Consider the following 23,027-nt stretch of genomic DNA (forward strand, 5'->3'; position numbering starts at 1 on the left):
CACGTCCTGTGGCCAGAGTGAGACCTTTTGATCCTTGAAGAGGCAGAGGGTGTGTGGTGTGTGGATGTGTGTGTGTGGATGTTATGTGGTGAGGGTGGGTGTGGATGTGTGTGTGTGTGTGTGTGTGTGTGCGTGTGCGTGTGCGTGTGTGTGTGTCTGCGCGTGCATTCTCAAACCTCTAGAGATAGAAAAATGGAGAGCAGGGAGCAAGGAGGGAAGCTGACCAAGGTGGGCGTGACCCTGGACCTTCAGCTGACAAGGGCCAGGGGCGGGGCCTCAAAAAGCTGAGCTGACTTTGGACTGCGTTCCGCTCGGTCCGCGGAACATGGCCCCGGGGCCGTCAGCCACACCGGGGACCCTGCTGCTGCTGCCGCTCCTGCCGCTGTCGCAGGTGGGTTGGGCCGCACACGCGGCAGGCTGACGGCAAGTGGGGCGGCCCTGAGCTCGGCCCCGCCCCACCCCAGCTCACCCTTGTCCCCCGCAGGTGACGCTGGGCTCCGCAGACGGCAACTGTGACCCCGCGGATCAGTAAGTAGCTGGGGGCCGAGGGGAGAGGCAGAGCCTGGACCGCGCTGGGAAAGGCTGGAGCGGTGGAGTGAGCTTGCAGATGCCCCACCCGCTCCAGGTGCCGCTGTCCCCGCAGGTGCCCGCCCCAGGCCCGCTGGAGCAGCCTATGGCTTGTGGGGTAAGTGGAAACCGACGGTTCCTCTGAAGGTAGACCTAGGCTAGGCCTGCCAGACCCCTTCGCCTCAACTGTTACATCTGCTGCCCCCAACTCCCTCGTCGCTGTCAGAAGAGCCCTTGAGCCCCAGGCAGCCTTGGAAGCGAGACCTGATTATAGTCAGCAGAAGGCACAAGGATTAATGCGCTTGGCTGGGGACAGTGTGTCCTGGGAGTGAACCCAAGGCCACCTCTGGCCAGCCCTAGAGAGCCAGCCAGGACTGGCCCTAGCTGAAGAGACAAGGGCATGAGGCTCCACAGGCCCGAATCTAGCTGAGGAAGCTTCTGGCGTAGAGAGACTTCTGTCGCTTTCTTCCCCCCCCCCCCCCCCACTTTTCTGTTATCCTGCTTTTGGTGGATGGGCATGGACCGGCCCCAGGGTGCAGGTGCCCACTCCAGGGGAACACCATTTCTCCTCCTCACCAGGCTTATCCTACTCGCCATTCTCCTGCTGCTGCTGTGTGTGGTCACAGCCAGCTGTGTACGGTTCTGCTGCCTCAAGAAGCAGCCACACACCCAGACACACATACCACCGCCATGGCAGCCCTGCGACGTGACGGGCATCTCCGTGGACAGTGACAGCCCCGCGCACAGCACCGTGACCTGTGAGTGCCAGCAGGATGGGCAGGGCACACTGTGGGGGTGACTGCCAGGCCATCTCCATAACCCCCACTCTTGTCTCCCTGCAGCCTACAGCTCGGTGCAGTTCCCACTGGCCATGCAGTTGGCCCTGTCGTTCGGGGAGCCGGACACTGACTCCTTGGTCCCTCCTACCTACAGCCTATACGCTTCCGACCTGCCACCCTCCTATGATGAGGCTGTGAAGATGGCGAAAGCCAGAGAGGAAGCTGCAGCTCCCTCCCAGAAAACTGGCCCTCTGCCCGAGGCCTTGGGCCTGGAGACCTCTGGGGGGCCCCAGGAGCCGGAGCCCTAGTCGTGCCCCTTTGGAAAGGGTGGGAATTCTTTCTCTTGGAGCCATTAAACCATAGCCTGGATTCTTGGCACTTAGGACCAAGGAACCCCACCTGTGCCATCCTTCCCCTGGGAAGGACCAGCCAGCCAGCACATTGCTGCAGACTCATTGCTATGCAATGCCGGGCCTGCCCTGTATCGGCCCCTCCCTCCCTCCACCCTCCTCCCACCCCCCTGGGGCCCAGCAGACCCTCAGCCCGAAGGAGCCTGATGTTGGGAGTTCAAGCTGCACTGGCATGTCAGATCTCTGAGGGAAAAATAAAGCTTACGTGAACATGGAGTCTGCCTTTGTGGAAAGGGCTCTAGTGACCCCAGGGTGTCCAGGAGGCCTTAGGGAGCCACCCCAGTGTAGACAGACAGGGCTAGTGGGGGTCCCTTTGCTCTCCTGCTGGTGTTTGTGGGGAGGGTCAGGCATCAGAGAGAAACGATCTGAGCTGTGTGCCCAGGACTGTCTCACATACCCTTCTCACGCTGTAGTCCAGGCTGGCCTCAAAATCACGGAGATCCGCCTGCCTCTGCCTCCCAAGTGCTGGGATTAAAGGTGTGCACCACCACCACCTGGCCAGGCCTACCTCTCTACCAACTCTTTCCTCCAGGCTGGGACAGTGAGAAAAAAAAAATGTAAAACGGGGCCGGGCGTGGTGGCGCACCTGCTGCTAGCTTTACCAACTCCCCATCACTCAGGCGCCACCAACCGTTAGGCCCAAGGTCCTCCTTGAGCACGGTCCAGCCTGTGTAGTCCTTGCCGTCCTTGTCAAAGCTGCCCTCAGCCTGCCCTCTTGATTCTGAGCTTCCTCATAGTAAAGTCCCATCAGCACCAGGAAGCCATAGCAGTTAAAGAACCCTTTGTTGCCTGGGGTGGTGATGGTGGCGCACACCTTTAATCCCAGCACTCGGGAGGCAGAGGCAGGTGGATCGCTGTGAGTTCGAGGCCAGCCTGGTCTACACAGTGAGTCCAGGACAGCCAGGGCTACACAGAGAGACCCCCATCTCGAAAAAAAAACCAACCAAACAAACAAACAAAAAAACCCTTTGTCCACAAAGAGCTTTACTGGCCCTGGAACCAAGTTAGAGCCTGGTGCCACTTCTCCCCTTTCCTCTCTGCCTACATCTGTCCCCACTCACACGCACAGGTGACCCACACCCCACAAGCCAGCCCTGACTTCTTGTCTCTGTCCACATCCTTGCCCAAGTAGGCCAGGTCACTCTGGGTGACGCTGAACGCCCAGCTGGCTCACGAGCTGTTCCACACTCCAGCCTCCCTCTTCCCACTGCTCGCCTCATCAGACATCTCAAAGACACCCACCCTCGCCAGGCGCTCCCCTCTGCCCTCCTTGGCTGTTCCTCGGGGCGTGTAATTAGAAAGGAGGCCGCAATGGGGAGATGATGTTCCGGAACAAGCCGGCACGTGAGTACAGCTCTGACAGAGGCAAAAGTAAGCAAGCAGAGAGCAAGGGCAGTCAATGAAGGCCCACACAAGACCAGGGCACAGGCCAGCCTTGTGAGGTGGCATCAGGGACTGAAAAGCCTACGTGACACCAGGCAAGGCCCAGTGAGGGACACCTACACAGGGAGATGCCCAGTGAAGGTCCCCAGGTAAAGGCTCGGGTCACAGACCTGAGAAGACATCCTGGGAAAAGGAACATCCTGGGGACAGTTCAACATCTAACTGCCTGTGCGCACCTTTGCAGCAGCAGCTCCCTGTGAAGACCTCAGGAAGGTCCTTTCATGCTGGGCGTGGAGGAGGGACCTGCCGGTGTGAAAGGCTTCTTCCTGGGGCCTTCCATGCCCCTCCCTGGGCTCCCAGGAGGCCCCCCTCCCCACCTTGGGAGCATCATCTGCCTGCAGGCCCTACTCGAAGTCCCTTCCCAGCCCACCCAGCTGGTCCATCAGCGGTTCCACCTGGTGCTGAGACCGCCTTACCAAGAAGAAAATGCAGTGAACTCCAAGCTGCTTTGGGCAAAGCGTGCTGAGCACTGGTTGCCAGCCAAGTCTTAGCTAGGCTAAACTACCCAGGGTCCCTAGGATACAGATTCCAAAATACTTTCAGGAATAGGAAATCCTGCCTTTCCTATTTCAGGATGGGCCCAGTGCTTCCCTACAGGGGCCACTTCCTGAACTTTCTCAGCTTGGCCATCTCCTCACCCTGAAGATGAGCGCTAATGGCTGGTGGCAGGGGACCAGAGAAAAGCTAGCCGGTGCTAGAACCTTGCACGGGCCATTCCTTTCTCTCAATCAAACACTACATCTCCACATGTGTGAACACACACAAACAAATAAAATATAATCTTTTTTTAAAAGTTTTTTCTTTTCTTTCTTTCTTTTTTTTTTTTTTTGTTGTTTTTGTTTGTTTGTTTTTTGGTTTTTCGAGACAGGGTCTCTCTGTGTAGCCTTGGCTGTCCTGGACTCACTTTGTAGACCAGGCTGGCCTCAAACTCACAGCAATTCACCTGCCTCTGCCTCCTGAGTGCTGGGATTATAGGCGTGAGCCACCATGCCCAGCATTCTTCTTTAAGTTTTTAAGTTCAGGGCTGGGGAGACGGCTCAGCTAAGAGCACCTCGGCTCTGCTGCAGGGTTGCCATCTGCCTTCGTCCGGCCAATCTCCCATACTCATGGACTCAGTACCAATACCACTGCCAAGACGTGGCAAACACTCTCTACAAAGGCAGAGTGACTGAGCAAGCGCCTGGGGATCCCGGCTACCCTGCACAGCCGGGCCTGAAGGGCCTCAGTGTAGTGAAAAAACATGAGCTCAGCCTGGGGCCAAGCAAGTGCAGCGGGGCAAACCGCCACAGAGAGGCTGGCAGGTTGCCTCCTGGCAGTTGGGGGCTATTCTGGGGTTTTATGGGAAACCTGACCTCCCTCCCACTCAGAACTGCAAAGACAACTCCCTAGGGAGTAGCGAGGTGCCACAGGAACACTCAGATACCCTGTGCCCTGACTTACACATTTGTGCTCTCTCAGGCGGGTAGCAAGCCGCCAGGCAGCAGTGCTGACCCCCACAACCGTAGCTGGGGTCCTCCTCCCTGCTCCTGTCCAGGCAGTGAGCAGGAGCCCTGCTGGCGAGAGACCACAGCACTCAGAGGTTTACACCTGCACATCTCAGCCACTGTGATCACTCATGACCTTGGCCCACCTGCCCCATGGCTGCCTGAGGACTCTGGGCATGTGTGGCACTCAGTGTGCTCCAACAGCGCAGCCCTCCGCTTGCCAGAACAGCCAGGGTTGCAGGGTGCTCCCTGCTCCAAGCAGGTCAGCTGCTGAGGCTAATGGTGTGTGCCTGCAGTGAGAGTCCCCACAGCCCAGCCCAGGTGCTCATGGCTGAGCCATCTCCTCTACCCTGAACTTAAAGACTTAAAGGAAAGAAGCAAAAGACGGGAAGGTTCCGGTGTGCGATGGGGCTGTCTCCCAGGTGAGGTGAGGACAAGGACAGTGGGAGGGGCCCGCTCTGGTTTGATGTGGTTGTGGGGACACCTGTGTGCTTTTTCCAGGGGCGTGGAGGAACCACAGCATCCAGACACAGGCCACCCTGCCTGGAGCCTAGAGTCACAGCCGGGAGGCGGCAGGGTACAGAAAGATGACCTCACGGACCTGGGCAGCCATGCCTCCCACCTCCCATCTGACTGTGGCTCACCGCTGTGAATAGTAGCCTGACTTTCCTGTGTCTCAGACTGCTATCTGCTAACAGAGTTAGGCTGCAGCCCTGGAGTCCTGAAACCCTGGTGCCCAAGCCAGCCCTGTGACAGCTAACAGCAGGAGGGTTCCAGAGGTTCACACTCAGGTTGTCCGAATTGGTGTGAGTTGCCGCTGGGCCACCTTGCTGCCCACAGCTGGCACTTTGTCCTTCTGTAGGTTAGCAGCATCCATTAAATGCGGAGATCATATTTTGGTTCTTCGTACATTAGCAGGTTGTTTCTACTTCTTTGCATTTGTGAGTAATTCTATTTTATTTTATTTATTTTTTATTTATTTATTTATTTTTGTTTCTTTTTGTGAGTTTGAGGCCAGCCTGGTCTACAAAGTGAGTCCAGGACAGCCAAAACTACACCGAGAAACCCTGTCTCAAAAATACCAACAAAACGCTGACTGGTGGCGGCACATGCCTTTAATCCCAGCACTTTGGAGGCAGAGGCAGGCAGATCTCTGTGAGTTCGAGGCCAGCCTGCTTTACAGAGAGTCCAGGAAAGCCAAGGCTACATAGAGAAACCCTGTCTGGAAAAACCAGAGAGAGAGATAGAAAAAAAGCCACCATAATCATGTGACCCACTTCTTTAATTTCATTCTCTGTCCTTACCCAACATTTGTGTGTGTGAGAGATACGTGTGTGTGTGTGTGTGTGTGTGTGTGTGTGTGTGTGTGTGTTTTTTTGGTTTTTCGAGACAGGGTCTCTCTGTGTAGCCTTGGCTGTCCTGGACTCACTTTATAGACCAGGCTGGCCTCGAACTCACAGTGATCCGCCTGCCTCTGCCTCCCGAGTGCTGGGACTAAAGGCGTGTGCCACCACGCCCGGCTATATTCTTAACACATATCCTATCTCTCTAATCCAAAAGGTCACACAAGGGCCAAAAGCCAGAAAGGCTCAGGACCAATGTGTTCCAGGAACCTTGAGGCATTCCCTGCTGTAGAGCATGCTGTACAATTTCTGGATAAGACAAGCATGTACCAGAGGTTTGGGAGAACATGTATAAGACAGGAAGTTCCCAGGAGCCCCTGGCCCTCACTTGTATTTCCAAAGACAGGGATCCAGCGTCCTAGTTTTATTCCTGGTGTTAAGGTGACATATCCCGAGAAAAAGCAACTTAAGGGATAACCGGATTTATATAGCTCACAGTTCCAGGTCACCCTCCATCACTGTGGGGAGTCAGGCAGCTCATACCACACCAACAGCCAAGGGCAGAGGGATGACATCATACACGCTCGCTTGCTCAGGGCCTCCTAACTACTGAAGGTGCTACCCACAGTGCACATTAATTAAGAAGACCCCCACAGACATGCCTATAGGCCAATTGAGACGCTCCTTAGGTGACCCCAGGTGTGCCGCATTGATAGCTACAATCATCACAGCTGCCCACTAGGCCCTTAACTTCCCTTCCTTTGGTGACCTCTGGCTTCCCCACCATCCACAAATTCCCCCAAACTGGATCCTTATCTCAGCATCTTCCTGGAAATGTGGGTCACAGCTTGTAGAAAAGGGGTGAGCCAGATTTCGCAAACCTGTGATCCCAGCACTTGGGAGGGAGAGGCAGGTGGATCTCTGTGAGTTCGAGGCCAGCCTGGTCCACAAAGGCAAGTCCAGGACAGCCAGTACTACACAAAGAAACACTGTCTTGAAAAAACAAACCAAAACAACAACAAAAAGTTGTGGCACAGCACAAGCCTTGGCTGCAACATTATAAAAAGAAGCAGCTGGGCGTGGTGGCACATGTCTTTAATCCCAGCACATGGGAGGCAGAGGAAGGCAGAGTCCAGGACAGCCAAGGATACGCAGAGAGACCCTGTCTCCAAAAACCAAAAACCAAAAAAAAAAAAAAAAGAAAAGAAAGAAAGAAAGAAAGAAAGAAAGAAACAACCATTTGCCAACGTTCCCGAACTCTGCACACTTCCCACCCACCACAGGAGTGGGTTCCTGTACCCAAAGAGAGCTGGATGAACGTGCCAGCCACCAGACCGTATCCACCAGAGAGAAGGGAGGCTTTGCCCACCCTTAGAGACCTGCCTGTCGGTGGCCTCTGGAACCATCGCTGCCAGGCCAGGCTGTGCCTCAGCTACCCTAGTGAAGGAAAAGGAAGGGACAGATGGTGCAAAACACAGGAAATGTCCTGCCAGGTCTTCTCTCCTTTTCATTCGTTTGTTTGTTCCTTCGTTTTCGAGACAGGGTTTTTCTCCGCGTAGCTGTGGCTGTCCTGGAAATCTCTGTGTAGACCAGGTCGGCCTTGAATTTAAAGATCTGCCCCGCCTCTGGAACGCTTGGGATTAAAGGCTTATGCACCACCGCCCAGTCCTTTTTATTCTTCTTTTCCCCTAAAGATTCATTTATTTTTATTTTATGTGCACTGCTGTTTTGCCTGCACATTTGTCTGTGAAGGTCCCAGATGCCCTGGAATTGTGAGCTGCCATGTGGTTGCTGGGAATTGAACCCTGCTCTTAACCGCTGAGCCGTCTGCCCAGCCCCTTACTCTTTTAAAAAGGAATGTTTACTTTTACTTCCTGTGCATTTGTTTGAACGCACAGACGTGTACCGCGGGATTGCCCGGTGAAGGCAGAGAGGGGCTGCAGCTGTAAATAGACGTGCACCACCGGTGTGGATGGTGGACAGCGAACCTGCGCCAGAGCAACAAGTGCTCTTAACTGCTGGGCCATCTCTCCAGCACCTTCTTTTTGCTTTCTTGAGCTAGCTTTTCACCACGTAGCCCAGGCTGCCGTGGAACACGGAATCCCTTGCGCTTCCTGTCTCCTGAGTGTTGGGGTTTCAGACTTTGCCACCAGGCCTGCTAGGATTTTCCTTCTGCAATGTTTCTGAGGGGTTGGGCGGACTGCAGAGGCGTTGGTGGTGGTGCACGCCTTTAATCCCAGCACCCGGGAGGCAGAGGCAAGCCGGTCTCTGAGTTCCAGGCCAGCCTGGTCTACACCTGTCTCGGTCCAGGCTCCACTTTTAGCCCCACCTTCTTTGCTTCGCTCCACCACCCGGATGCAGCGCCGCTCGGAAGTTCTGCTCGCTCCCACCAGGGGGCGCTCGAGCACTGCTCGCAACCCGGGCGCCGGGGCTCTCGGGAGTCTGATGGCCTGGATGGAAATTGGAACTAAAAGCTTGTGCTGGAGACCAGGGGTGGGGCACTCTCCTCCGCTCCCTGTTTTCGAAACGCTGCCGTGTAAGTATCACCTTCCGGTTTCCACAATTGCAAAGAACAAACATAGACATAAATTTCATCTCAGGCACCCGGAAAACTCACGGACAGCCACAGCCCCGCAGGTGCAGGCTCTAAGTCTGTCGGGGCGGGGGGGGGGGGGGTTTGGGGGGGTTGGAGGAGGAGGGGAGGACACGCGGAACTCCAACCTGAGTCGGTGCTGGGAGCCAGGCTTCCCGACTTAACAGTCCCTACAAACAGCCTCCTGCGCCTGGTGGCGCCGCGTTCCCACCGGGCGAGCCAGCAGGCCTGGACCTAGTCCTCGGATTGGCAGCACCACGCTGTGCTTCCTGCTCTGGCCAGCCACAGTTTGGCTCAGGCTCAGCTGAGCAGCCCAAGGCCCCGGATTCCATGGTGGGACTGGGATGGGCTCGCCCTTGGTCTTTTCTGTCATAAGTGTGCAGCAGAGCCATTTTATCCAAAGGCGTTGAGCAGAGACCGCCCTGCACATAAAGTCTAGTGTGGCCAGTGGGAGAAGTGGCCTTTGCATCTGCCAGGAAAACAGGCTGGGGCAGTGCAGGCATTTGGCCCGGGAGGTAATAGCCACAAACTGTGGTGGGCAGATAAAGGCAGCAGCAGAGAGACATAAACCTGCTTCCAGCAGGACCCAGCAACACCTAGTCAGTGTTGAATCAAAGGCCTCTACTCCTGTTGTCCCCACGGCAGGGCAGAAGTGCTTTCCCCTTCTATAGTCCCTTTTAAACGTCAAGAAAGGGAGGTAGTGACGGATGCTTTTAATCCCAGCACTCTGAAGGCAGAGGCAGGTGGATCTTTGTGAGTTCAAGGCCAGCTTGGTCTACATAGGGAGTTGCAGGACAGCCAGAGCTACGTAAGGAGACCTAAGTCTCAAGAAGAAGGAGAGGGAGGAAGGGGAGGAGGAGGAGAAGCAGCAGCAGCGACACATGACCCCAGAGGGTAAGCTGGGTGTGGTGACACACATCATTAATCCCAATACTTCAGAGACAAAGGCTGACAAATCTCTATGAGATCCAAGTCTCCATAGTGAGGCCCTGTTTAAAAAAAGAATTGTATATACATAATATACACATATATTTTATATATATAACATATACATATATTATATATGTGTGTATGTGTGTATATACATAATAAACTTCAGAGAGTGGTCGAAGGGCAAGGAGGCAAACCAGGAGACAGACCCTTAAAAGTCTAAGCTAGTTTACAGGGCCAACCCCAGAGGACTCAGGGCAGGCCTAGGCATGAGCCCCAGAGGCATCGCGCAGGGCCCAGCCCATCTCACAGGGACGTCACAGAGAGAAGCTCCAGGGGCCCCCCAGCTCCCTTCACGGCCTGCTATGCTGGTTTTCAAAACAGGGAGCACCTTTGGCCCAGCCTCCCCAGGAAGGGCAGCTGAAGGCGGTAGACATTGCTGGCTGTGGCATGCGTATCAGCAGCTGGAGACCAAACGCCTCCCAAACCACAGCACAGTGTGCTGCCTGGAGCCCTGGCTCGCCCTTGTGCCCTGCCTCTCTCTCCTTGTTGCCTCCTTCAGGCAAACCTTGCATCATCTCCCAGGTGCCAGGTGACTGAACCACAGGGAGAACATTCTAGACAAACAGCTCTTGGACCCCAGAGGCCCCCTGAGGAGGAAGCCGCCCCCTGCAGGATCCAGGGCCTGCCAAGCACGTGTGGGCTGAGCCCCTGGGGTGCTGCCCTGGGCTTGAAGCTCAGCATTGGGACGGCTCTGCAGAAGGCTAACCTCTCACTGTGTTTTGCACAGTGAGGCCCAGGCCCAGTCTGAGAACGAAGCACAGTTGAACATAGCTTGGATCACAGCTCAGTGGCTCTGGGTGAGGAAGTGAGGTGACTCCTTCATCCCTGTCCCTGCTCAGCTCAGGGTGCCTTACAGCCACTTCAGAAGGGGCTGGTACGAAATATGAGTTCTCACAGGGGTCCTAGTCAGAGGCCTGGGGGCAGCGTCGGTGGCAGGATGGGCAGACTCATACATGAGGCAGAAGGTCAGCTGGTCTAAGGAAGAGGCTGGAAGGCCCAGAGCAGGCAAGGAGGGGACCAAGAGAAAGGCCTGGTCTATCCCACCCCAGATTTGAAGACTGACTTCGCAGCTAGCGTGGGGCCGCTATGTGGGAATCAGGAGTCCAGCAGTTTAGGAAGGATAGAAGTGTGCAGGTGCCAGGGGGCCTGGGCTCAGTGATCACGAGCTAAAAGCCTGCTTATGCTACGTCAGATCCTGTCTCAGAGCCAGTGGTGGTGGTGCACACCTTTAATCCCAGCACTTGGGAGGCAAAACCAAAATAGGAAAAAAAAAAGAAAAGAGAAAAAAAAATTTCCTTCTCAAAAAAGTTGTTTTAATTAAAAAACAAAACAAAACAAAACAAAAACAAAAACAAGAAGTGTGTGTAGTGATGTATCATTTGACCCCAGCACTTGGAGCATAGACGCAGGATTAGGGGTTCAAGGTCATTCCTGACTTCATAGTGAGTTAGGGGCCAGCCTTGGATACATGGGACACTCTCTCACATTTTGCTGGGTGGTAGTGGCATAAGATTTTTATCGCAGCACTCAGGAGACCGAGGCAAGCAGATCTCTGAGTTCCAGGCCTGCCTGGCCTACAGAGTGAGTTCTAGAACAGCAGGGACAGCCCTGTCTCAAAAACCAAAAAAGCAGCAGGGCGCGGTGGCACACGCTTTCAATCCCAGCACTCGGGAGGCAGAGGCAGGAGGATCTCTGTGAGTTTGAGGCCAGCCTGGTCTACAAAGTGAGTGCAGGACAGCCAAGGCTACACAGAGAGACCCTGTCTTGAAAAACCAAACCAAACCAAAACAACCCCCCCCCCAAAAAAAGTACCTGACAAGGTAAAGTTGGGGAACTGAGAGTCATTAGGGACATTTGGGCAGGGGGATCTGGCTTCTGGTTGTGTCCATGAGGCCCTGTGAGACCTGGGGAGATTATGGAGACCTCCATGCCTGCAGCTAGGGCCTCAGGGAGGGGAAGGGGGTTACAGGAGGTGGGGGATGCGGACAGTGAAGAGAGCAGGTGAAGGCTGCAACCCAGAACTTTCCTCAGGGAACATCAATCTGTCATCTTTCTGTTAGAAAGGATGTGGTATACGGATCTTCAGGCTGAGGGTGATCTAGGACTCTATGTATAGGAACTCTGTGACCAGAACTCTGACTGCCGGGGGACCTGGGCCCGTTGCACCTCACGTCAACACCCTGCAGCGGGCTGTACTAGGAGTCCTGTAGTGCCCAGAGCCCAGGCAAGGCTTGCAGATGCCCTCCCCGCGTCTACTGTGCATTGTCTTATCTGGTGACCTCAGCTAGCTTCTCAGTGTGGAAGGGCACTTGCAAGCACACATCCCATCTTCAGCAGCCCATACCTGCTGGGCACAGGAGTCTGGGAAAACTTCAGCGCTAGCAGCTCTCCTGTGTCCTCTTAGCCAGAACCCCCAGGAGCCCAGACCCCATGGAAACTTTGACAGCTGGGTGGCCTGACCTACTGCTACTGCCACAGGTGTGAGATGTTTACCTGGCAGATGTTGGAAAAGCCTAGTCTCAGGAGAGTGGGTCCCAGGGTGCCATCTGCCGGGAGATGAGGCCCCAGTATGTCAGGAACTCTCTTCCCTGAGGCAAGGCTCCAAGCTGAGAAGAGAGCTGGAGGCTAGGGGCCTGCACCAAGCAGCCCTAGACAGGCTCTCATGACCTCAGGTCCATGTCAGGCTCCTGGGTCCAGCCTGGCCTGTAGTATGCATGTGTTTCCATTCACTGGCCCCAGGACCCCCTTCCTGCTCATGGCCAGGTCTGTAGGTAGCACCTTATCTGGGAAGGGAAGGTTTTGGTCAGGGAACTATGAACTGGCTCAGGGCTCAGAGCTGCCTCTGGACCAGGCTGCCTCACCAGGCCACCTGTCAGGCCTCGTCTCTGGCCACCGAGACCTGCACCCTACATCCCTGTTCCCTCAAGCCCTGCCATCTGTGTATCTGTCGGGATCTGGGTATAGGCCTCTGCACCCTCAACCTCTTGTATCATCAGGCCCGGAACCTATGGCCTGCAGAGAATGGCGGAAGCCCAAGAAAACGGCTGGGGCCTTTGCTTAAGTTGCTTTTCCAGAGTGGGCAAGAAATAGGACTGGGGACTTGTTGGGAAGGAGGGAGCAATGGTGGCCCCAGACTGAGATGCCATAAAGGGATCTGGGGGTAGGGCTGGGGGAAGGCAACCCTCGCTTGCTGAAGCCGTTGGGCAGGACTGAGCCGTACCAGGGTGCTGGCACCGTGCTTATCTAGTTACCCTCCCAGCACTCCCTGGACATTCTGACAAGTGTCCACTCGCTCCTGTATGGGACAGGATCTTCAGCCATGGGTGCCACAAACAGCAAAGCTTCCTTTAGGTGTAGTTTAACTGCTCTCCAAATTCTGAAGTTTTATGTTTTCTTTTCGTTTTGCTTTTGGGTGCATGCCCGTGTGTGTGTGTGTGTGTGTGTGTGTGTGTGTGTATGTGCACTGGTGTTTGGTGTGTGTACATGCATGTGTGTATGTGTGCATATGTGCACTGGTGTTTGGCCTGCACACCTGTGTCTGTGAAGGAGTTGGATCTAGTGGAACTGGAGTTACAGACAGTTGGGAGCTGCCATGTGGGTGCTGGGAATTGAACCTAGGTCCTCTGGAGGAGCAGCCAGTGCTCATAACAGCTGAGCCATCGCTCCAGCCCCTTGGTTTTGATTGTTTTAAGACAGGGTCTCACCGGGTAGTTTATGAGGACCTGGAATTGGCTGTGCGGACCAGGCTGGACTTGACTTCATAGCAGCAGTTGCCTCGGCCCTGGGTTTTGGGATTATGCGCCCAGCCATGTTGCAGCCCTGGGTTTTGGGATTATGCGCCCAGCCATGTTGCGGCCCTGGGTTTTGGGATTATGCGCCCAGCCATGCGTAGCTCCACATTCTAGTTTTAGTAGGAGGACTGGTTGTGTGTGAGATGGACACTGACAAGGTTTCTTCTACTCTTTAGCAGGGGTTTTCTCCTGCCTGGTAACAGGTAACCGTTCTGTCCTTTGTGCTGGGAACTTATCTAAACAGAGCTACTAATGGCAGCGTCCAGCTTCCTGCCACCAGGGCCCCTTGAAGTCTGAAGGAAGCCCTTCAATGTCTTGTTTGTTTTTTGTTCAGTTTTTCAAGACAGGGTTTCTCTGTGCTATCTTGGCTGTCCTGGACTTGCTTTGTAGACCAGGCTGGCCTCGAACTCAGTGATCCGCCTGCCTCTGCCTCCTGAGTGCTGGGATTACAGGCGTGCGCCACCACTGCCTGGTCAGTGTCTTCTTTTCACAGATACCTCAGGTGCTTCTGAAACTGCAGTGCTAACTCACGATGTTCAGCTCCTGTGATGAGCGCTCTAGCCGCTGAGCCATCTTGCCAGCACTTATTTTTGAGACAGCTCTCTCCATGAAGCCCAAGCTGGCTTTAAACTAGACCCGGCCTCCCCAGCGATGGGGTGATCACTGTGCTGGGCTCACTGGGCACTTTTTGACATCCCTTCCTTTTCCATGTAGTTGTGGTGCCCCGCATACCGGATGTCTGGTTTGTAACTGAAGGTGAGTGTTCAAAAGTGTCTGGGTTAGAAGCAGGGCGGGAAGAGTGGGCCCAGGGCTGATCCTCCGTGAGTGAGCCGGGGAGAAAGAAGACCAGCCTCTGAGCACCACCCGCCTGCTCCCCGCCTCCCGCCTCCGCATCCCCTGCTTGGGGAGAGCTGTGCCACTGGAGCTTAGGACTGTGAGTTGCATGGGTCCTGTCCAGGTTGCCTTAGCAGAGATGGGCGCTGGTAATTATGCTAAGGAGCGTGAAGTAGGCCCGAGGGTCTCCTCACTAGCCGTGGCCCCATTCTTTCACCAAGCCCTGCCTTTGGAAGCCCACAGGAACCAATTAGCACTTGTCACCTACATTCTGAGTCCCTGGGCACCATCACATGTCCCTCCTCTCTTTCCTTCCTCTTCTCAGTGCTGGGGGTTGGGGGGGCGGGGGCAGGCTGAAGTCTCACTTACGGGAAGTGATGATGGGACAGCTGTGTGGTAGAGAAACTGACAGTTCTCAGCAGGACAGGGATGGATGCCCACAGGGCCTGAAGCCAGCCATGACAAAGGGACTTTACTGGACACTACCTTGCTCTTTTACCAGATCTGGAAATCTAGAAATGTTCCTTGGTGTTTCAAGCCTCTTCAAAGCCTGGCTTGGAGCAAGGGACCAGGGCACTGCCTTGCTCTGGGTCCTGGTCACATGCCTAGATTGTTTGAATAATTCAGGTTTAAGAAGACCTACTTTCCTGTTAGGCCATTTCCTGCTGAAGAGCAGGTGGGGGAGGGGCATCTGAATTATACATCCATGCTCCCTGGGTTTTTAGAGGAGGCTGGGCACCGAGCCAGCCCCTGGGCACTGCTTCCACCCTAGAGGCAGGCTCAGCCCTGCAGCCACTGCTGATGGGCCCTCAGCTGGTCACATCTGACTGGGTGTGGCTATGGACTTGCCAGCTGACTTCTGAGACGTTTCCTGAGAAGGGAGTGTGCCTGGAAAATTAGGAGAGGCCTGGACTCTGGGCTGGAGGCAGGGATCCCTCAGAGTGCTGTCTAACTGTGGAGGGGGCTAGGCAGCAGTGTGGGAGCCAAGAAACTCAAGAGGCCTGGGCTAACGGGGGGTGGTGGTGGTGGTGGAGGGTTGTGGACGGAGACGGTAGCTTCAGACCCTCGGGGATACGAAAGGGAAGGCTAGCTTTTTATCATGTTCAGGGCAGGACCTGCAAGGTGGAGTAGACTGGAGAATGACCAAGGTCCAGGGCCAGAGCTTCCTGCCGCCTGGGGAGGGCACATATCAGAGAGGGTGGGGCCGGGAGGCAGCCTGAGGCTTCAGCTAGGGATCTGAGAATCGGGCCAGCCCCTCCCTCTTCCTTCCTTCCCCTCAACTTTGGCCCCTAACACCCTGTCCATAAACACATACGTGATGACTTCAGCAAACGCTGTAGGGCAAGTTCCAGGGAAGGCTCTGCTCCACCCTCCTCAGTCACAGAGCCCCGGGAGCTCAGAGCCTGGGGAGGCCAACGCTGGCCTGCACAGCAAGATCCTGTCTCTAAACCAACAGCCACCCATATCAACCACATTAGGCTCAGTGTCCTCGGTGGGGACCCTACTCATGGGCTGACAACAGCTGGGAGCAGAGGTGGCTCATGGGACAGGGGAGATCCATAGCCTAAGCCAGTCTGCTCCCTCCCCCGGCACCATAGGGCTCTGCAGAGATAACTGTACACTTTGGGCTAACTGCCTCTGTCCGTTTCCCTTCTATACTTCCTACCTCTTCCTCGTCTCATGTCTACTTTGAGTCCTTTACCAGGGACGGCCTGAAGGGCGGACACGAGGCCTGCTGGAGTGTGATGACCACCTTAGACTCTGAGGCCACCTGACGACACACAGAAGCCCTGACCCTCTGATTTTCTACTGGTACTGGACTGTCCTCCGTGCTCCAGCCCTTCTCTGTGGAACCGGCAGGGGAGGAGCCTGGGGCCCAGCAGTGACTAGTGGAGACCTTGTCCCTCCCGCCCACCCCCGGGTAGTGATCACTCTGGTTGCTGGGTCTTGGCCCTCCACTCGGAACTCGGAATGGCACTTAGATTCCTTTCTTGTCAGGCCTTGAATATTGTCCAGCATCCTCTGGGGGTGGGGCGTGTGTGGTGGCTGAGCAAGTCTTCACAGGAGTCACAGAAAAGAGCCCGGCCAGACTGCTGGGGCTAGGCCACTCACGCTCGAGAAATGAAGCTGGCAATGGATGTTCTCAAGGGCTTGGGAACAGCTGTGCAGAAGTGACAGCGGCAAAGGCCTGGCCTTCACAAGGTTATGGACCAGAACCTTCTGAGAAGATGGAGTCACAGTGACAGTGGACAGGACGGGGCGACGGGGAACCCTTGTCGGGAGAGGGGGGACTGATGGCTTCAAGTAAAAGACAGGCAGGAATGAAAGAAAGTCAGGCCTTGGTCAGATGGGGTGAAGGACATGGAAGCCAGGGATCAGAGGCCCTGGGGTGGCCGACAGCAGGGGTGGCTACATTTGAGGTAACTGGAGCCAGGCTTCCCACTCTCAGAGCGGGTCACTCACAAGGAAGGAAGACTACGCAGAGACCCTGCGGTGTTTTGCCGAAATCTGTACACTTAGTGTGCTCAAGAAAAGCACACACAGCTGGGCGTGGTGGCCCAAGGCTTTTTTAATCCCAGCACTCGGAAGGCAGGGACAGGCATGTCACTGTGAGTTCGAGGTCGGCATGGTCTACAAAGTGAGTCCAGGACAGCTCGAAAAACCAAGCCACACACATGTCCAGTATATAAATGTAATTTCATTTATAAATGTGCCCCCCCCCACAGTGTGTCTGCTTAGCAATGGCATTTAGTAGCATTGAATCTGCAGCATCTGAATCCCCACGTCACTGCCCACTCGCAGGAGCTGGGACTCCTGAAATAATGTGTCAGTTGAGTGAGGGCTGGCACAGGGAAAGCCTATGAGGAAAGTATGAGGCTGAACAAAGCCAGGGACATTTCTTCCCCGCCCCCCCCCCCCCAGCCCCGAGACAGGATTTCTCTGTGTAGCCTTGGCTGTCCTAGACTCGCTTCGTAGACCAGGCCTGGCCTCTGCCTCCTGAGTGCTGGGATTAAAGGTGTGCGCCACCACGCCCGGCTGGCAGAGACATTTCTATGGCCAGGCAGGAAGCACCCAGGGACATGGAGGGGAAACTGTGAAGCCCACCCAAAGGCTGCTTCAAGAAGCAATAGGGAGGGGAGGCAGGCCTGGCTGCACGGTGCACAGGCGTGACCAGGGATGGGAGCTAGCAAGCATGAAGGAAAAGCCTTCTCAGCCGCAAGCACGGAGAGGTGCCAGGTCCCAGAGGCCAACGTGGTAGCCAGGCTGAGATGAGGCCACGGGAGGGTTGCGGCCCTGGCTTAGGAGAGGCTAGTGCAGGCCTGGAGGAAGTTAAGGGAGGCCCTGAGCCTCTTCTGGAAAGGACAGAATAGGAGTGACAGGAGAGAGAGGCAAGATGGGACCTGACCGAATGGCTGGTCTTAAAGATTCTGGGAGTTACTCCCAGGCCACCTTCCGGTCCCACCCGGCTACTCTCGCCTCGTCTAGGCCGCTCACGCTCGCCCTCCGGCCTTCCCGGCTGGCCATGCAGGCAGGACACACGGTCCTCCGGCTTGGGGCACGTGTCACCGGAGCCGACACCAGCCGGCCAGGGCGGTCCAGCCTTCCTCCCACAAACCCCCCGAGCCCCGAAGACCCTCATGCCGGGTCACGGCTCCTTTAAGCCTATCGCGCACGCGCGGAGGGGGGAGGAGGAGGGCGGGGCGGAAGGCGCGGCGCGCGCACGCCGGCCGTGCGCGGGGACGCGACGTGGGGTTTCCCGAGGCTGCGGGCAGGGGCCGCCGCGCCCATCCTGATGGCTGGAGGCGTCTGAGGGGCGGACGGCGGCGGCGGCGGCGGCGGGCGCGGGCGCGGGCGGCGAGGGTAGCGGGGCCGGGACTGGAACAGCCGCCGCGCGGACCCGACCAGCCTCGCCGGCTCCTGCCCGCAGGCCGCGAGCGCGACGACCCGGGGCGACCGGGCGGCGGCGGCGTGGGCGAGGTGAGCGCGGCTGGGGTCTGCGAGCGGCGGCGGCGGCGGCGCCTGCCCCGGGGCTGGGTGGGGCCGGCGGGGACGGCGACCCCCGGTGTGTGCTGGGTGGGCGGCGGGGCCTGGGTTCCAGGCCGGCTCCCGGGTGGATGCGGGGCTGCAGGTTGCTGGGGGGGGGGGGGTCCTGGGTCAAGGCCGGGGCCCAGTGTCGGTCGGGATTCGGTCCCGGGAGCCGCCGTGATCCTGGGATCTAGGCTGTGGCGAGGAGGTCTAGGCCGCCGTGCGGGCCCCGGCGGGGGTCCTGAACTGAAAAAATAAAAATTGGAAAAAAAAAAAAAAGGGAACGGGGATGCAGCCCCGGGTCGTGGGTTCGAGCCTGGGCGGGACCGCCTGGCTAGGCCGGGATGTCCGGCGCGCCGGGTCCCCGCGGGAACAAAAGCCGAACTCTGCCCTCCCGGCCGCGCCTTCCTGCGGGGAGGGCGTGGGGCCGGGGCGGCTCTCCCGGGTCCCAGCGATCGTGGGGGGCCCCTGCCGGATGCGGGCCTGCGCCTGCCGCGCTTCCCGGCGATCCCGGCCCCAGGCGCCCGCGAATGAATGGGCGCCGCGTCCGGCCGCCGCGACAAGATGGCGATGCCCGCCTTTGTCAGGCAGGACCGCGCCGTCCGCCACCGTCCGGGCTTCGCCTAGGAGCCGCCGTGCTGGGAGGGGACGTCCTGCCCAGAGCCCTCGGCGGGTGGCCTAGCCTTTCTGCGTCTGCACAGCCTCGGGTTCCCCTGGGGGAACTGCAGCTTGGCTTTTGACCTTTTGATATATTTGAACATTTTTTTTCGGTTTTTTTTTGTTTTGTTTTTATTTTTTAAAACGGCACAGTTAGCATCCCGAAGTAGTATTCCTTGTATGTCCATCTTAACAGAGGTTATGCTAGGATTTTTATTTTGTAGAGGAGAATTAGTGGAATTTGCAACTAAGTACGTTAACGACATGGGTGCAGGGATATTGAAATTTCAGGTGTAGCGTTGGTTTGGTAGTAATGGTTCTACTGTATTGTTAATGTTCCGCGCTGATAGCAGCGATCAAGCTGCTGTGTGTGTGTGTGTGTGTGTGTGTGTAAGTAGCCTGTGAGATTATTAACCAAGAAAAACAGTCAATTTTTTTCATGATGAGCAAATAAAGGACAGTGTTAACCTTGTGAAAAGTTCCACTTCTGTGGAGACTAAATGTGTCTTCAGAATAAGCAGTAATCACTTAATTAGAATTAGTTAATTAACTGAGTAATCAATTCATTAGAAACTAAGTTTCTAGATAGTTTATTGTTATTTTACATTTGAAGCTGTAGTGGTTTTGGTGGTGGGAGAAACAGTATTTGAAAATAAGGTTTTTAGTTCTCATGCTAAGATGTCTTCTGGATTCTTCTGGAAGGTTCTTAATACTGCAGAGAGAAAATGAAGGAGCAGTCCCCTTTCTCCTGTCTCACATTGTGTGTGTGGCCGGGGATGGAAGTGTGAGGACAGGCTTTGGGAAGTAGGTTCTGCCTTCATGAGACCAGCCTTTCTGTACAGGAATATGGTGCCGCCAGGACGCCCCGGTCTCCGTGGGGGAGGCAGGATTGTAGGTGTAGGGTCCTGCCTGGGTTTTATTTCACGGCCACAGTGTGCGAGCTTTCTTAGAAGGTGAGAGTCTGGAAAGTCAAAAGTGGGTTGTCTGAGGATATGTGCTCATACCTGCTGCCCGGCTTCGGGGCGGAGTGTCAGATGCCCAATGTCAGGGTTGTATTTCATCTGCTGGGTCCTTGCAAGGATCTTCTTACGCAAGAGATTGAACGTACAACGGTGACCCCTCCCCCGACCCCCCAGTTTTTCGAGATGGTCTCTCTGTGTTAGCCTTGGCTGTCATGGACTCGCTTTGTAGACTAGGCTGGCCTCTAACTCAGTGATCCACCTGCCTCTGCCTCCTGAGTGTGCCTGGCGTTGTCACCCTTTTTAAGAGTAGAAACTTTTCCACTAGTAAGGATGACTTCAGAGTTTATCCAGGTGCGCGTATATTGATCACTGGAGAAACGAGCTGACTTAGAGAAAGTTGCACAGATGTACTGAAGGTTTGTTAGTTCCACTTAGTTAAAAAATACTGAGTTGGAGGTTCAGGCCTGAGTAAATCCCTGGGATCCCTGTGGGGAAAGGGGAGATGCCTCCTCCACATCCTTGCACTAAGATTTAAGGAAATGTATCACCCATTGGTAGTATTGGAAAAGTGAGCAGCTCCAAGTGTAGCCTTGAGAAAGGCAGGAGCAGTCTGGAGTCACCTATGGTCAGCGGGCTGTGTGGCCGCTGCTCATCCTCTGAGCTGCAGGGTTAAAGTGTGGAACCTGCCGCTACTAGTTTGTTCATTGGATTGTTTTTCTCTGCCCAGGAGATTTGGCTCATTTCGGTCCCTCAATTGGATTAAATTCTTTCTGTGGGCTTTGGCTTTAGCATTAGTGGATTGGTAATAGATATTCCCAGTTTTATTATCTGGACTTGACCATATGGTGTGTCTTTCCTAACCTCCCTTTAGTGTTTAAAAGAACACCTCACTCTAACCCAGGCTGTCCCAGTGTTCACTGTAGTCCAGGCTGGCCTCTGATCCCTGATGACCCCCTCCTGCCTCAGCCTTCCAAATGCTAGGATTCAGGGATGAGCCATCATGCCCAGCTCTATGTCATATTTTAAACCTCTATTTAGCATAACTTTAAAGACATAGTACATTAATATAGAATCTTAAGGTTTTTTACAAATTTTTAAAACCTTAGTATTTTATGTGCATAGGTATTTTGCCTGAGTATGTGTGTGCACCCATCTGTGCTTGGTTCCTGTAGAAGCCAGAAGACTGGGAACTGGGAATAAAACCCAAGTTCTCATGCAGAGAGAACAAGTGCTCTATCATCATCATCATCATCATCTTTTATGATTTATTTTTGTTCTGTTTTTTGAGACCAGGTTTCTCTGTGTAGCCTTAGCTGTCCTGGACTCACTTTGTAGACCAGGGTAGCCCCAAACTCACAGATCTGTCTGCCTCTGCTTCCCAAGTGCTGGGATTACAGGCGTGCGCCACCACCGCCTGGCTATTAATTTTTATTTAAAGTTTTGTTTTGTTTTTTCGAGACAGGGCTTTTCTGCCCATCCTTGCCTGTCCAGTACTCTTGGTAGACCAGGCTGGCCTCGAACTTTGCCTCCCTGAGTGCTGGGATTATTGGCATGCGCCACTGTGTCTGGCTGAAGAAGTGTTATTGATGGCTGAGCCAGCTCATTTTCTTAATCTTAAATCTTTAATTTTTTTCTTAATCTTTATAATAATATTATTACTATTATTAATTATGAGACAGGGTTACATAGACTAGGCTGTTCTTGAACCCACAATCCACAGAGATCTGCCTCCTGAGTCTAAAGGTGTAAACTACCATGCCTGGCATCTTCTTAAATCTTTATATTTTGAGACAGAGTTTCTCTGTATAGCCTTGGCTCCCAGCCTCAAACTCAGAGCATTGTGTCTGCCTCTGCCTCCCTGAGTGCCAGGATTAAAGGCATGCACCACCATACTCGCTTCCTTAATCCCCCACCACCCCAAGACAGGGTTTCTTTGTGTAGCCCTGGCTATCTTGGTCTTGTTTTGTAGACGAGACTGGCCTTGAACTCACAGCCGTCCACCTGCTTCTGCCTCCTGAGTGCTGGGATTAAAGGTGTCAGCCACTACGCCCAGCCCTTGGCTCCTTCATCTTAACCTGACTTTAGGAGTGATGTACCTGTAATCTCAGCACTTGGGGAGTGGAGGCAGCATCAGGGGTTCAAAGGTCATTAGCTACACTGTAAGGGAAGCCAGACTGGGCTGCATGAGATCCTATTGGAACAATTCCAGGTTTTATTGGGGGGGTTGTTTTGTTTTAAAGGCAGAGCTCCCGGTGTTGCCCAGTCTGGGGCTTCTCAAGGAGCCTCATCCCTCAGCTTTCCCAAGTGCTGGGGATTACATTCTCCCAGAACTGTGTTTGTTGTTAACAATATTTGTAGAAATCATGAAGTAGAAGTTCAATTAAATGGTTGTTTAGTGATTATTTAACAAGAGGAGAAAAGGACATATTGAAATTAAAATAACATTTACAAAACTAAAATACTAGTAGTGATGGCAGAGTGGTCCTCTGATGTTGTGTGGATGTGTCTGTGAAGAAAGGCTGCATCGTGTTAACTGCTCTGGAATAGGAATGGAGACTGTGCCTTTTTAAAACTTGAATTTTGTTGCATAACTCATTTCAGAGATGCAGACTTCTTAGACACTGCAGACTGCTGGCTGCTCTTTGTCCTCCCTGTGCAGTGCTGGCTTTAAGGAGCCGTGTTGGTCACCTGATGCTGCTGCTGCTTCCAATGATAGAAAACCCTTTTCTCTCTTGCCTTTTTGTTTTGTTTGTTTAAGGTTTACTTATGTCTGCAGTGCTCTGCCTGCAGGCCAGAAGAGAGTATTAGATCACATTATTGGTAGATGTGAGCCACCATGTGGTTGCTGTAACTTGAACTCAGGACCTCTGGAAGAGCAGTCAGTGCTCTTTAACTGCTGAGCCATCTCTGCAGCCTGTTTTGTTTGTATTTTGGTTTTGGTTTTTGAGACAGGGTTTCTCTGTGTTGGCCTTGGGTGTCCTGGACTCGCTTTGTAGACCAGGCTGGCCTCAAACTCACAGTGATCCACTTGCCTCTGCCTCCTGAGCGATGGTATTAAAGGTGTGGACCACCATGCCTTTAGTGATTTGTCTTAAATCAGAATTTTGAGTGTTTCTAGAATTTCTCCAATTTACAAGACTAAGAT

At 54.5% G+C, this 23,027-nt stretch overlaps 2 protein-coding genes across 7 annotated transcripts in view; both read left to right on the top strand.

Annotated features, from left to right (window-relative positions):
* The first annotated feature begins 251 nt into the window (after window positions 1-251).
* TMEM52 (transmembrane protein 52) lies at window positions 252-1,972 on the top strand. Its single transcript, XM_084785377.1, has 5 exons — window positions 252-391; window positions 485-528; window positions 644-685; window positions 1,147-1,325; window positions 1,410-1,972. The coding sequence occupies exons 1-5, from the start codon at window positions 326-328 to the stop codon at window positions 1,652-1,654; spliced, it is 576 nt and encodes a 191-aa protein (XP_084641503.1). The 5' UTR covers window positions 252-325; the 3' UTR covers window positions 1,655-1,972.
* Window positions 1,973-8,542: 6,570 nt separating this feature from the next.
* Window positions 8,543-23,027, top strand: part of GNB1 (G protein subunit beta 1) — a 68,870-nt gene continuing 54,385 nt past the window's right edge. For 3 of the 6 annotated variants that reach the window (XM_084785162.1, XM_084785164.1, XM_084785163.1), the window contains exon 1: window positions 18,003-18,215. The gene's annotated coding sequence lies outside the window, so the exon portion shown is untranslated. Of the gene's footprint in view, window positions 8,563-18,002; window positions 18,216-23,027 lie in introns of those variants that run through there. The other 3 variants (XM_084785160.1, XM_084785165.1, XM_084785161.1) reach the window with 2 other exon arrangements.

The sequence above is a fragment of the Acomys minous genome, assembly GCF_964271855.1.
Source record: "Acomys minous genome assembly, chromosome: 6".
NCBI classification, from domain to species: domain Eukaryota; kingdom Metazoa; phylum Chordata; class Mammalia; order Rodentia; family Muridae; genus Acomys; species Acomys minous.

Excerpts from the sequence above, each read along its gene's own strand:
- TMEM52 (XM_084785377.1), top strand. The coding sequence starts at position 326 with ATGGCCCCGGGGCCGTCAGCCACACCGGGGACCCTGCTGCTGCTGCCG. Across the intron at positions 392-484 it reads CGCTCCTGCCGCTGTCGCAG|GTGACGCTGGGCTCCGCAGA; the intron begins GTGGGTTGGGCC and ends TGTCCCCCGCAG. Across the intron at positions 529-643 it reads AACTGTGACCCCGCGGATCA|GTGCCCGCCCCAGGCCCGCT; the intron begins GTAAGTAGCTGG and ends CTGTCCCCGCAG.